The sequence below is a fragment of the Filicampus tigris genome, chromosome 13, assembly GCF_054856515.1.
Source record: "Filicampus tigris isolate MCC_2025a chromosome 13, RoL_Ftig_1.0, whole genome shotgun sequence".
Classification (NCBI taxonomy): Eukaryota; Metazoa; Chordata; class Actinopteri; order Syngnathiformes; family Syngnathidae; genus Filicampus; species Filicampus tigris.
In genome coordinates this window covers 14,715,024-14,730,626 of record NC_141229.1, presented here as the reverse complement: position 1 = coordinate 14,730,626, position 15,603 = coordinate 14,715,024, and the positions used below count along the sequence as shown (strand labels likewise).

Below are 15,603 nucleotides of genomic sequence, written 5' to 3'. Positions count from 1 at the left end.
TAAGGTTGGTGGAAAGTCCATGTAAAGCTTGGCTCCAAATGTGATGAAATAAATAAATTGCATCAATGTTTTACTAACGTAAGATGACAGCATCATGTTTATTGGTGCACTCTTAAACATGTTAATCTCATACGGGCTGTTAGTGGGGCAAACACTGCATGTTTGTCTAAGAGAAGTTGGGGAGTGCAAGGTGGCAAAATGTCAACACGGTGAAACTGACATACTCTTCTGAGCTAACCAAGGTTAAGTCTGTGTGCGTGTGTGTACGTGTGTGTTGCAACTTGCTATGACACTGTTTCAAAGTCGTTACACGCTGAAAAAAGTGTTAGTGCTGTTTCCTCTCCTTTTAATTCATTCTGGTGTTGTGTGTTTAAAGGAGAAATTGTGTATGTTTGTGTGTCATGCGCCTTCTTTTACTGTGTGTATGTTGGCGTGTGTGCGTACGTGTTGGTGGGATGAACCAGTGTTTGAATTACAGGCTACATATTAAATAGGGAAGCATTTCAGTCCGTTTCCCTGAGACGACTGTGTTTTTCCATGTAGTAATGGCTGCTAACATGGCTCAAAGTACGTGTTGTTTAATGTTTCCACTCTTAAAATTCTGCACACAGTCATGGTGATAGACTGACATGCTTCCTGAATTATAATCTGATGCTTTAGAAGTGAAAGCAGGAATGAACAGAATGTGACTTTTTTTCACGGCATTTAGTACACTTTTCAGTATTAATAATAGCATTTGCAAAATAACGTACATGTCATGCATAATGATTATGCTATTGTAGTACTTGAAGTATACTGTGATGCATTCTACAATATATTAGAGATTGCGCAGAACAATGGGTCTCTGATTTATAGATAGGTATTAGTCAAGACCACAAATTATTTGTGGGGGTTTAGGATGGAATTCCCCATGTCAAATGGTTCTCAGTTGCAGCATGGGAAAACTGCAGGGGTTTGAATGCAGTGTGCCGGGGGCAAACAGTCGCGGTCCACCAAACACCTCGGCTTTCGGAGTGTCATCTCAGGTCCCAGACAGTATAACATGATGAGTCATTCTGTAACAATGCTCAGTAATTCGTTTGTGTGCATGATAGACATGCAGTCCAGGGGCACCAGTGTTTGATGATGAACTCAATACATAAATGAAAAACAGCTGTTTTACCGAAACGTCATGTTCAAATTTTCACTTGCTTGCAACCATATGTGTGTGTATTGCATATTTGTTATAGTTTCATTAGTGTTAGTTGCTCCCACAACAGTTTCAACCTCAACTGTTACAAAACAAACCAAAAACAGTTTATTTATGGCAAGCCCAAAGGCTGAAGCTGGATTCTTTTTATTTATTTATTTATTCATCTATTTAAAAGGGCAAAACTACTGCAGCTCTACAGTAAATATCAAATTTCCGGAATCTTTGTATTATTGTGAAAACACTGATCCACCGGACTGGAAGAGTTTTATTACAGGGATCAGGTTCTTTATATGATATGTATATTTATAAATACATTATTCGAACCAATGCTTGGCTGTTTCCTGCTTCTATTCTATGAAGTATTAAACTTGTTGTTAAGCTACACTACTGTGCAAAACGTTTTAGGCCATAACTAGATTGATTTGTTGCTTTTTCAATGCTGTAATGATCTTGTGACTAGAATTAGACCCAAAAGCGTGCCGTACATTAGTGTAGTTTAGAAATACATTCCTGTATCCAGAACTTTATCCAGATCCTGACCAAAAATGCAATGTAAACAGTCAACAAAATTGTGGAACTCATTTTTGCAAATGCTTTACAAAACGTTGAACAATACAGTAAGAACGTTACCATTATTATATAATTTTGTTTTTTTACGTTATTTATAAATTTTGTATCATTTACTACTATTCTTTTTTTTCCTTTGTGCAGTAACATGAATTTTTTGTAAACAATTCTCAGGAAAAAGTTAAGAAAATTTGGAAAATTATTATTCAGATCTCCACCACAATGTTACAATTTTTTCCTTGGGCACTGGCTCAGTCCTGCGCAAGTGCCAAAATTGGTACAGTAGTTCTTACGTAATCTTTAGTAAAACACAGAGACATTAACTAAAAACTGGCCAAAGTATTTAATGTTTTTCTGCCCCTTTTGAAAGTGGAGTGAAAATATGTTTAGTGTGTTCTCTGAGCAGAAGCAGGACAGCAGACTTTCTGAGTTTCTTGTCTCCAATGATTGATTTCAAAATGCACTTAACCTGTAGTGTACTGGTGTATAATCATTAACACATGCGCATATGTGTGTGTATGTTTTAACTCATTCAGTAACGCCTGTTTTCACAAATGCTCCAAGGGACGTGACTGTGGAGTCTGGCCAGGACGTTCAGATTCCCTGCAGTGCTCAGGGCCAACCACAACCTGTCCTTACCTGGAACAAGGTTAGATGTTAAGACTTTCTGAGTAACCTTGTCCCCACAAGGATCAGGAGGTGAAAAACGTGTTCATCTTCACAGATTTCTTCATGGTAGCTTGGTACACATGCTGCATTGGTCAAATTTTTATATACAGGTTACATGCAAAAGGCAAGATGACTTGTTTTAATTAGCCACTGATCAATTATATAACCGTACACACTCTCATTAACACCTCTTGAAATGTGGGAGAAGACTGGTGTGCTGGATAATATGCACAAATGCACCGGGAAAACATGAAAACACACAGAATGGTTGGAACCCAGTATAACTTTTGACTGTGAAACATTTTTTTTTTCATAATTAAAAACAATTCACAGGTGTCTCAGCCATGCTTTTGTCAAAGTAACCCAAGAATCAATTGTATTACACATGACATCCTGCATTTTCTTGTCTTGCTGAATTTAGCCAGCATAATAAGGCCGTTGTGTCTCATGCAAGTGAGCCAGCCCTCATCCCAGCTCACATACTGCTGGGCCACTGATGAATAGGAATTTCCTTACCATGACAACAAGTGGTAGAGCTAGGTAGGGCTCAACTTTGAACCCTGAATCTAAAAAAGTGACTGCAAAACAGGCACAAGCCCTTACAAGACAACACTGAGTCTTTTTCCCACCGCAGATGTAGAACCAAACTGACGAATTACATTTGTCCGTTGCTTTGCAGACTTGTTTATGTGACATATCATGCAGCAGACACATTGCCAAAAACAAATGTTACACTTTAATGTAGTGTTTGATCCCCCCGCATCCAGAGTGCAAAGTTGCTTACGCGAGACAACCACTGCCTAATTTAACCATATCCACAGCAGTGCACAATAGTTCGCGCAGACATCATTCAGAAATAGGCTGATTACAAAAGATTTACTTGGTTGTTAAATTTCACACTTGACGGGTGGGCAGCAGGGACCTGTTTTCGTTTTTTTATTGTTTATTTATTTACAAACAATAAGTCAATTTTCCACAATATGCAAATCACTAATACATGCTAGCTCCCAACATCATGACCTTGCTCTATGTCTGACCGCCCCAACTGCACCTTCTATCTCTCAGGATGGTGTGCAAGTGACAGAGAGTGGTAAATTCCACATCAGCCCTGATGGGTATTTAGAGGTAAAGGATGTGGGCACCGCTGATGCTGGCCGCTACGAATGCATAGCCCGCAATCCGATTGGCTATGAGGTCGCTAGCATGGTGCTAACTGTCACAGGTGAGAGGACACAGGTTCTGTTTTTTTCATCATGTCACTTTAGGATGGAAATAAAGTAAAATGTAAATATTATTTTTCATTCAGCTTTACATTTTTGCTATGACAATAGTAAATGAAAGATACTGATTTACAGTAGTACATTAATAAGGGTTGTCCCCCCAATTCAAAGTAGGAAATATTTTTTCTCTGTCAGGCAGTGCTTATTACTGTAATGTTATTGTTATTGAGTCCACAGAGTGAGACGCCCAAGTGTGAGTTGTTTGAGTCACACTCTAATGCAGTGATATCTGATTGCTCTCAGCTCTTATCACTCTGCTGGGATATCTCAGCGCTCTGCTCATGTATCATAAACTGTTTAAAACTGTTCTGCTTTTGTTGGACTCTATTTTGCCAGAAATACACAATGCATCCATGAGTTTGTGATTCGCATACTGTTGACATCAAGCCTATACATATACAAACACACATATGTATGTTATGTATACATATATATACATATATATGTATATATACAAATATATATATATATATATATATATAGAGAGAGATATATACATATATATATATATATTTGAAACCAATTCAAATAAGAATAGTCTGCCAAGAGAAGTTGTCACGTGGTTATGCTCATGCAGTATCATTTCATTCTATCAAATTCAACTCAGAAATGGGATTCTGCACAATTCTGGGAAGAATTTTTTTTTTTTTCCTTTCTTGCAGAGACAGCTCTTTATGCATTATTTTATTACTATGAACGCTCTTCTCTTCTTACATTACCCAACAAAGTATCAAGCTGAGGCTAGCAGCTAAAGAGATCAAACATAATTAATGAAACTTTTAGCTGAATTGATAGCAATTGTGTCAACCTGTTTCGTAACATGTTTGAGATTAGTTTTGTAGATTTGGGGACTCCGCTGTCAATTTACATGTATCGTTGGCCTTGTTGCATTCAAGCAGAGCTGGGCACTTGACCCTTTTTTGCCGGTCCAGCCGCGACCCTCCACCCTTGACCTGGGTACCCTTCCGGCCGCGACCCCCCGTCCATATTCATAAACATTGTCAGCACTTTTATTTTGGACACAAGTTATTTTAAAACCGTTAAGTTCCAACTCGGGGGGCATCGCTTCAAAAAGACAGCGACAACAATGGATATCGTACCTGCTACAACCATAAAGGGGCCAAGATGACTAGACTATGCATTTAAATTTATTGCCAAACTAGTTTGCTTTTGCCGCAGCAACGAGCTGCGTGCTGCATCCTCTCTCTCCTCTCCGTGTGGGAAACTGTATGTCATCGCAACATGTGACATAATGGACCGATCAGAGCAGCAACAATTCCTGATGGGTGCGTGGCATGTGTTGCAGACCTGTCGCCAACAGCACGTAAATCAATGCGGCAGTTGTCGCAGACGCGGGAGTAGAAAGAAGCCTAAAAAGAAGCCTTTCACTGAGTAGGCTGAGATGAAATTTGGCCGCCTTGCGACCACGTCAAATGCATGAGAGCAGATTAGTGGGCCGGACTAAAATCCACTTCCAGCCATGCTTAGTCCAGCCATTTTTAAAAATTTGTCGCACCATCTCCGCACCAACCGCCCCAAAAATTGGCATCCGGAGGGTCCGACCGGTCTGGCCCAGGAACGGACTGCCCAGCTCTGCATTCAAGTGTGTGTTATTAAGTACAACCGCTGCATTATCATCAGCAATGTGTCTTCTTGTCTTGCAGTTCCAGCAGTGAGCAGAGAAGGCGACACCTTTGTGAGCTCGTCCATAGAGCAGGCGATTCGTAATGTGGACAGCGCTATTGAGTCTACAAGGAGACGTCTGTTTGATGGGTAAGATGTGAAAGACTTATGCAGCATGTACATTACTGGCCACAAAATTAGGTACACCTGCACAAAAGAATAAGATCAGTCTTCTTACATAACACGGGGAATTCTGATTCAGGTTTTTTTTTTTTTTTTAATTTATATGTTGGTATTGGCATACCAATCCAGGGTAAAAAAAAAAAAAAAAAGAATAATCATAATAAATTTGGATGTCACATTGTCATTTAAAAGATTACCGGTAATTGTTCTTTTGGACAATTTGCTGCACATTTATTTTGATAACCTTTAAAATGTTTTGATTGCCTCGTTCACATTATTGCCAGCAGGCACTTTCTCATTTGTCAGTCTAATAATAATGAGCAAAACAACAACAAAGACAAAGTACCAGTAGCATACCTAGCCTTGGCCTGTTACACAAGATATTTTAATTTAGTTTTATTCTAGTCTTTTGACTGAAATGAATTGCTTTTAGTCATAAATTAGTCATCTGATTATATTTTAGTTTTAGTCAAATTGAAGTCAACGAAAATAAAGAGCAATTTTAGTCGACTAAATGAATAATTTAGTTGGTTTTCCTTCAGTATACATTTCAACTTTGATACAGAAAGTATAACACACCTATAGGCTATTTGTAACTGTAGTTTATCACGCAAGACACACATTTAACACGACTGTGTCATTATTAAACTTTGTTTCAATGACAAATGTTGAAATGACAATATTATGCCATCTTAAAAATTAGTTTTTGACTAAATATTTTTTTTTAAAAAGGGCTTGGGAAGCTAGCATTGTCAACAGATTCAATGCTAAAGGTGTTAAACTGCTGTAATTTACCACAGCGGAATATGCATGCAATTATTTTCAGTTCTCCACAGTTTAATGCTACAACAACGTTAGCAACAGCAACAAATTTACCTTAGAGAACATCTCAGGATGTACATTCTGTTGATGTTGCTTCAAATCCGTCATATTCTTCCCACAAAAGGCCATTGCACATTATTTACACTTCTTATTTTTCTTTCATCGTTGTAGGTGAAATGGGCCCAAAAATCCCTTTGTTGCTTTCTACCAGCATTATTATTATTACACAATGGACATTATCTGTGACTTTCACCGTCATATCTATCTCATTTGTCGACTGCTTCCGGATGACTGGTGACCGCTGAAGTTGTCCTCTGATTGGTTCTCTTCTCACGTTGTACCGTGTGTTCCATTTTCTGAGTGGTTCTTTTCTCCTACCCGCATATGTTTCCTGCTTCTGGATAGATTTTGTGACTGTTTTTCCGTTATGTATTTTAATAGTTGACGAGATTGTCAAGTTAACGCAGTTATTGTCTCATTGAATGACTTCTATTTTAGTTTTCGTTTTGTTTTCGTCTGAATAAAAATATTTGTGACGATATAAATGATGAAAAATTTTAGTTAACAAAATTAACACTGGTGAGGAGAAGCACAGATCTTTCCTTTGTCTTTGGAGCCATTCTGGCTGTTTACATGAACATGTGACCTACTTCCACATTCATTCAACTGTGTTTGGGTGAATGTATGTAGGTGGAACTTCGGCTTCGCCACGTAATTTGGACGCTTTTGACGTGATTACGTTGACATTTACCGATCATTGCTTAATTAAAGGTACAATACAATTCAATAAGTAACATACATACTGTAGATAGTATTTTCTTACGGAAATAAAATATTTTCAGGCTTCTTTTAGCTACGTCAGTCACCAAGTCATTTTTGATTGGATGATCAAAGATGTGGAAGCGAAACGTCCACCCGCATACAGAACAGCTCTCCGTCTTATGCAATGGAGGGATACAACCAGTTTTCACTTTACAGCAATGCGTTATGCACGGAGCCAATGATGTTTACGCAGCGCGACAACAATCACTACATCGATCGTCTACACCTCCATGCCAAGACCGTTCTGATAGTATGTAAACAGGTCATTTTTCTTTGCAAATTGTGTACGTAACGCAAATTGTAAATGATTGTTCATAACCCGAGGCTCCACTGTAAATAGAAGTGTTCTAACCTTTTTTTTGCCCTCCAACAATTCAAACTGGTGGCGCAAGTTACAATTAATGGTTATATTGTAAGTGTAATCTCAGTAAATGAATTACAGCTCCTAAATTTGTACTGGAATATTTTGGCCTGCAATGCCTTCCTACAGACTTCTTTACAGATGCAGTGAGTTTAATCATAATCAAGGTTACAGATTTTCTCATCTGGCCAGAGTTATTCATTGTGGAGATGATAAAGAAGACGTGATCTTAGTCACAGTTGGCAGGTCCTGTGTAGTTCGTAAGGGTTTCCATCCTGTTTAAAAATGTGGTAAGCAGTTGTGTTGATTTTGGCATGCACACACGGCGCTGCACTTGGCTTACACATGCATGCATGATGCATTGAACATGAACAAACACATAAACAAAGAACAGAAATACACACAACTTGAACCGCTAACCCAAAAATCAGACAAGGGGATTTCCAGCCTTAGTCATAAATGGCAATCACAGGCTGCTGGCAAAAACGAGCAGATGAACTAAAAAACAGAAAAACAATAATACTGTATACCGTACCAGCAAAAAATGCTAGTGCACTTATTACTGTGATAACAAAGTACACTGATTGTGTTGCTTCAATGCCATACAGATCCGAGGGTAGTTTCTTGACTGTACAGTACACTCAACAGTACGCACACTCAGAACTATCATTTTTGGCTGTATTAAAAAATCGATTAAAAGACAGAAAGCATTGTAACACAGCACTATGAATTCAATTGAATCGTGGCAACTGGATGATTTTTGTTTGTTGAAGACGTTTCTCCAGGAAGCTTGTTAAAGATTCAATATGCACGTAGCAATCTTCCTGGAGGCTTTATTTCATTACTGTTTGTTACACTTATTGTGCGCTATATGGTATATATTTATTCCTGCACGACAAGGCATAACATAAAATTATATATTGTAACGTGTGACTTCCAAATGTGTGTTTCAGTAGTACTTGACAAGTCAAATCATTGATGATTCATGTCGGATTTGTATTCACTCCATAGTAATGACATCACTCTGCTTTCTGAGAAAGAGGAATTTTGTTTGCTCTATTGCTCGCGGTAAGGCAGAGTTGAACAGGTATACAGGTATATATGTTCACACTTCGCCACACCCTCATGTCCTACTCTGGAAGTGATGTATTAGCTGCAGGATATACTGTGCGAGAGCATTTACAGGTATTTATAAATCCATGTACATCTACGGTATCGTGCTTCACTATTGTCATTTTCTGTGTCCTCTTCTCTCTCAAGTCTGAAATTAATTTTAAAAGATTTGGTTGCTTACTATTTCTTCATTCACTCCTGTTTTCTGCCTCCAACATTTCCCTATCCCTCTAGTCAGCCTCGTACCCCAGGAGAGCTACTTGCACTTTTCCGTTACCCACGTGACCCTTACACAGTGGAGCAGGCTCGTGCTGGCGAGATTTTTGAGCAGACTCTACTTCTCATCCAGAACCATGTCAACCAGGGTCTCACGGTCGACACCAATGGCACTGGTGAGGCTGATTAGTATGTAAATTAACTGTGCTGATTCTAAATCTGTGGTACACATTTCATGATTGATCCATTCATTCATTCTACTGCTTATCCTGGTTCAGGTTGCTGGGAAGCTGCCCAGCAGATTTCGGTTGACAGGCAGGTTAAACCCTAAACTGCTCACCTATCAATGACAGGACTGACACATACTGTACTGATAGACAATCATTCACACTAGCATGTAAAACTAAAGCCAATTTAGTGTCTTTTGTTAAAAAAACAAAAACAAAAGAAAAAGATGCAAGCACACAGACACAAAGCAGGATTCAAATCCCCACAAACATTCATGTGTTGTGAGAGTGGTGCTCTTTCCTGAATCATTGCCAAGCAACACAAAGGCACAAGCTCATACTTCAATATCGGTACTGCTACTCATCATGGAAGCACAGTTCTTCTTGTCAATTCTGTGTGCTCAGGCATTTCTTTCGCTTCGGTTTGCATCATTAACAAGGGTTGGTCAAGCTAATGGTTCCTTATGGAAGATTCATAACATCCCACTGTAGTAAATCTCCCAGTAATTCAATCAAAAACACTACTGCCAATATTAATGAGAGTAGAGTATTTGTCTGTGGATAAGATGTGAATCTAAGCATTGTTTTCTCTTAACCAGGGCCAGAGGGTCTAATTATAGACTTGGTATTGAGCGGGCGATAAAAAATGTTACCTTTCATAAGCTACCTAGCATGCTCGACCATCAGTCACTGCTGAGAACAGGCATGTGACTCATTCACTGCCAGACATTTTCAGACCTTCTTTTACCCTAAGGTTTAAAAAAATGTGAAAAAAAGAAGTTAGATAAGAATAAGTTCCTTAAACATAGTTTTTATTGTCATATTTTGTGTGGTGTCTTGAAGGGGTGGAGATTTGTTTTTTCTTTAAAAATTAACATCTGTGGCCGTGGGTGCTTCAAACCTGCCACTAGTAAAGTTGGCTGCAGAGACCTTGTGAAGGTCCAAGATGTGTTTTCCTTCCAATGAAGATTGTTTTGGAGGAAAAGGCACTGACAGATGGATGCCTCACCCGGACTTTGAGTTTGGCCACACAAACACTGAGAAACAAGCACACTCATCTCATCACCAGATCATTTACGGTAGACACAAACTCACACAGAGATAGTGTTGTGCTGCATATTGGAGCTTTTTTATGGAATCAGACCCTTTTAATAAAATACTGCAAGCTGATATACTCTGATAAACACTTCTCCTGATACATGTATGAGAATCATGCTAATAGATTAGACACAATTACTGTCAGAATTCCGAGTGGGTTGCTCTTCTATAAATGAAAGTCAGTACCAAAGCAAAACTATGCAGACCAAAGGTGAGCACGATGTATCCATCGAATTGATTCTGCAACATGTATTAAAAAGAGTTGGGCACAGTAATGTAGTAGTTTATAAGTGACTTTTGTGCAGCAGGTGTGGGAGGGAGCAATCCCCACACCATATGAACGAACTGCAATAGGCTGCTGTGAAGAGGCAAGGTGCTGTAATAAACAAAAAATGAAGTGATGGAAGGCCCTATAGATAAAAACTGTTCATATCATGATTACTGGTGAAATTGAGTTAAAAATAATCAGAACTTCACGTTCACTATTATCAGTCCGTTTGCTTGATTTGTAATGCCTAATCCAGTCTGTCCACATATGTTTCTACAGAGTTTCGCTACAACGACCTGGTGTCCCCACACTTTCTGGACGTGATCGCCAACCTTTCTGGCTGCACAGCCCACCGCCGCATCAACAACTGTTCCGACATTTGCTTCCACCAGAAGTACCGCACTCATGACGGAACTTGCAACAACCTGCAGCACGCCATGTGGGGCGCCTCACTTACCCCTTTCGAACGACTCCTGAAATCAGTCTACGATAACGGGTTTAACCTACCGAGGGGAGCCACTGAGCAGGCGAACAACAACTTCAGGCTGCCTCTGCCGAGGTTGGTGTCGACCACTTTGATCGGAACGGAGTCCATCACTCCAGATGATCACTACACCCACATGCTGATGCAGTGGGGTCAGTTTCTCGATCACGACTTGGACTCTACCGTGGCGGCCCTCAGCCAGTCGCGCTTCTCTGACGGACAGCTGTGCACTCAGGTCTGCACCAATGACCCGCCATGCTTCCCCATCCAGTTCCCTCCCAACGATCAACGGCAGCTGAGAAGCGGCGCCCGCTGCATGTTCTTTGTGCGCTCCAGCCCCGTGTGTGGCAGTGGGATGACATCTCTACTCATGAACAGCGTGTACCCAAGGGAACAAATTAACCAGCTCACAGCTTACATCGACGCCTCAAACGTCTATGGTAGTTCGCGACATGAATCTGAGGAAATCCGTGATTTGGCCAGCCAACGGGGTTTGCTCCGGCAGGGAATTATCCAGCGTACAGGGAAGCCACTGCTGCCTTTCGCCACTGGACCGCCCACTGAGTGTATGAGGGATGAGAATGAGAGTCCGATTCCCTGCTTTTTGGCAGGAGACCACCGTGCCAACGAACAGCTGGGACTGACCGCCATGCACACAGTGTGGTTCAGGGAACACAACCGCGTAGCCACAGAGTTACTCAGGCTGAACCCCCACTGGGATGGGGACACCATCTACCATGAGGCCAGGAAGATAGTGGGAGCCCAGATGCAACACATCACATACAGTCACTGGTTGCCAAAGGTAACGATTCCTTTCTTCTGCTGTTGTACACTCGTCGCTTGATTCGTTTCACTTGGAAACAGAAAGGCTGATACAGATGATGATAACTCTTTCTGTTTTCTAGATCCTAGGCGAGGCAGGCATGAAGATGATGGGGCCGTACACAGGTTATGACCCCAATATTAACGCGGGCATCCTCAATGCTTTCGCCACTGCGGCATTCCGCTTTGGGCACACCCTCATTAATCCGATACTCTACAGGTTAGATGAAGACTTCCAGCCCATCCCCCAGGGTCACATCTCCCTGCATCGGGCCTTCTTCTCGCCCTTTCGCATCGTGAACGAGGGTGGCATTGACCCGTTGCTCCGCGGGCTCTTTGGCGCGGCGGGTAAAATGCGGGTCTCCTCGCAGCTCCTCAATACTGAGCTGACTGAGAGGTTGTTTTCTATGGTCCACGCTGTGGCCTTGGACCTGGCAGCCATGAACATACAGCGAGGAAGAGATCACGGCATACCGCCATATAATGATTACAGGACTTATTGTAACCTAACTTCGGCTCAGACCTTTGAGGATTTGAGGAACGAGATTAAGAATCCGGATGTCAGAGAGAAGCTGCAGAGGTGATTCTCGAGCGAAAATCAGCTCTCGTTCAATTTTCAATGAGTCACGGGAACTACATACTTTGTGGATTGAAGTCACCCAAACCGTATCTACTGTGTGCTAGGCTATACGGCACTCCTCTGAACATCGACTTGTTCCCTGCCCTGATGGCTGAAGACCTGGTTCCTGGCAGTAGGCTCGGGCCCACCCTTATGTGTCTGCTGGCTTCTCAGTTCAAACGCCTGCGGGATGGAGACAGGTACTGCTAACAAAGCTTTGTTTCTTTATTTGCACTTAAAACATTTTTTTTAAAACAAAGCGGAGAAAATCCACTGTCAATAAATGTAAATAAAACACAGTAGTAAAAATTTGGAATGTTAGTAATAGTAAAAAAAACAATACATTAATTAAAAAAAACATTCAGTGAGCCTCTTAAAGCGAAAAAATAATGTTGGGCAGCCACCAAAACATTCCCACAGTGCCTGTAGACCGGTGGTGTGGGTGTCTAAACTTTTTCGTTTGAGGGCCGCATTCATAAAAATGAAAGGAGGCAAGGGCATGTTAAAATTCTTCAACTTTAATTTTTTTAATCACGCTAAAATGAGTCAAGCACAAAATGATACATTTACACTTTGTAGTTATTTTGGAAAACTATTATATAGCAGCTTTCTGTTAAAGGTGATAAGGCAATGTTTCAGCTTTTTCAAGATTTTGGGGTGGCCAACAGCCCTGTATCCTACTTGACTAGATCCACCCCTGCACTCAATGGTAGCCGAATCCCATCTACATTCAGAACCAAAAACAATTGAATTAGCTTTTCTTTATTTTGTTTTTGTTATTTTAGTCATAAATACAAAGGTTCATTTGTATCTTAGCATATCTAGAAAAGCTGTACAGTATGTGTAACAATTTATTAGTAGTAGTGGCACCTATTTTTTCGACACCCTCCTTTCTCACTCTGCACACCCCCAGCCCTCTTTTTTTTTTTTTTAAACTAACCTCGTGGACCATGTCAAATGTCATTTTTAGTATGTACCATGGGCCACTGAAAAATTAGTGGCGGGCCACAATTGGCCCCCGGGCCGTAGCTTGGATATCGGCTTGAGACCAAGCATGCCCAAAGTCCTGCCCGGGGGCCTATTGCAGCTCGTGTTCAAATTTCCACCAGCCCTCAGTCTCTGGCATAAAATTAATACTGTGTGGCCCGTCAACACTGTTGACCACAGTAGAAAATACACACGTAGAGTAAAAGCTATTTTACACTCCACCAGAATAAGGCAGCAAACCCATAGCCGCTGTCTCTAGTGCATCCAGAAATACTCTCTGAGCGGCCTTTGCCTCTCTCAAACATACCACTCGCACAGTCATGGTAGATGTCAGATTGAATTTCCGAACTCACCCCTCGCTGCAAAACCCTTGTGTGACCCTTTCCAGCCCATTTCAAAAGGCCCTGATAAACCAAACCAACGTCGGAGGTCGTGAAGCGTCGTGGCGTCTTTAAGCGCCGTCTGATTGGTGTAGTGACCACTGTCGTAGTGTCGTAACCCGTCTCTAAGCGCCTGGGGGGCGTTTACGCATGTTGAATCGGCGTCGCCAGTCGTGACATTTGGTCACTCTGATTGGCTGTTAACTAGCAAATCAGCACGCGGAGCACCAACGGGAAGTGACAAATGCGGAAAAACAGTGAGAGCGAGGGTTGACAATGTAAGTATTTCGCAATACCGTGTCAAGAACGTGATGGTTTACTTCGCGTGGGAGTCCATCGTGAGCGAAGAATAGAGCTGAATGCATTGTTTACGTTTTTATAATCTGCCCCCGGCCAAGAGCTATCTGGTTGGAGTTTTCTAACCAGGAGAAATGGAGACTGTCGTGAAGAAAAGGAAAGTTGATAGAGAGGGCCTTCGCTTCCAAGACAAGTGGGAGTTGGCATGTTTTTTTCACAGAAATACGAAACAACCGCGTCTGCTTTATTTGCCAAGAGACGGGCTGTTTTCAATGTATTCGATATCAAGAGGCACTACTGGACGAAACACGCAAACTACAACAAGGTGACTGGGAACGAACACCGTGAAGAATTAAAGCAATCGGAAGCTGAATGGTCGGCCCCCACACATTTTCACCTCACCAAATCTGGCCTTCTGCCAAAGGTTTGGATTCTGACTCTCCACAGCAGGGAGGGAAGAAGAACCGTATGCTCCCTTCCAATTTGCATACAGAAGGCCCTGAATTGTATTCCCCCTCGTTGCATGGTGTGCATGTTATGTTTATAAATGAGTGAGGAACATAATTGAAGTTCGTCTCTGACCAATATGCGGGCACCGAGATGCTGAAATTGCAACCTCACGATCACAGCGTGCTTGACGTCACTCAAGCACTCAACCAAGTGGTACCGTTTTAACTATTCTAGCGACAGTCCCTTGAAGAAGTTCTTCCCAGTATCACATTAAGCCGACTAATACGACCTGGAGGAGTCAGTCAATCAATTCCACACTATCGACTGTATTCTTAATGGTCAATTAATTACAATGCCCATCCCCACAAGCTACCCTAACATACCAGTGTGACCAATCTGTGAAGGAAGCCTGGAACAATATGGGTCGGATGTGGAACATTAACATGTAAACATCGGAAATCAAAATGCAGAACGAAGTGAACCAAACCACACCGCTTGGTAGAAACAGGCCTTCAGTTTGTTATTTCTGAATCTGTTAAATCCGTGTACTGTGCAGGTTCTGGTATGAAAACCCTGGAACGTTCACGCCTGCCCAACTGACTCAACTGAAGCAAGCCTCTCTTTCTCGGGTGCTGTGTGACAACGGAGATAACATCACACGTGTGCAGCGTGATGCCTTCAGGGTGGCTGAGGTGCCGCATGGCTACGGCAGCTGCGACAACATCCCACAGATTGACCTGCGCATGTGGCAAGACTGCTGCGAAGGTAAGAATCCTAATCACGCCTATTTTCTATATTCTGTTTAGTATTTATTGCACCGGATGCATATCAACGTAACATTCATTTGTAGAGTGTAACCCAGAAAATGACCACATCTGTAGTGTCCCTCTCTTGCCGTTTACAGTGTTTTGGCGTCAGCACACAACAGGAAGTCTTGTTTTTTTATATAGTCGTACACAAAATGTTGTCTGGTACATGAATCCATCTATTCACTTATTCCTGAGGGCTCTCATGGCGAAACAGTTATGGGTGTGACTTCCTGTAAGACACTGGAAGTAGCAGTTATCCATTTGTTACAACGTCTTTGGTTTACCGGACAGGTTTATTTGAATGTTTTTTCATT

The 15,603-nt window shown here is 41.5% G+C and overlaps 1 protein-coding gene across 2 annotated transcripts in view; it reads left to right on the top strand.

Moving 5' to 3' along the window:
• The window catches only part of pxdn (peroxidasin), a 52,169-nt gene that overhangs the window by 29,273 nt on the left and 7,293 nt on the right, over window positions 1–15,603 (top strand). For both annotated transcript variants that reach the window (XM_086050382.1, XM_086050381.1), the window contains 8 exons: window positions 2,296–2,408; window positions 3,494–3,650; window positions 5,373–5,481; window positions 8,867–9,024; window positions 10,721–11,727; window positions 11,831–12,327; window positions 12,432–12,566; window positions 15,037–15,245. In XM_086050382.1, coding sequence (XP_085906508.1) covers window positions 2,296–2,408; window positions 3,494–3,650; window positions 5,373–5,481; window positions 8,867–9,024; window positions 10,721–11,727; window positions 11,831–12,327; window positions 12,432–12,566; window positions 15,037–15,245 — 2,385 coding nt within the window. The remainder of the gene's footprint in view (window positions 1–2,295; window positions 2,409–3,493; window positions 3,651–5,372; window positions 5,482–8,866; window positions 9,025–10,720; window positions 11,728–11,830; window positions 12,328–12,431; window positions 12,567–15,036; window positions 15,246–15,603) is intronic.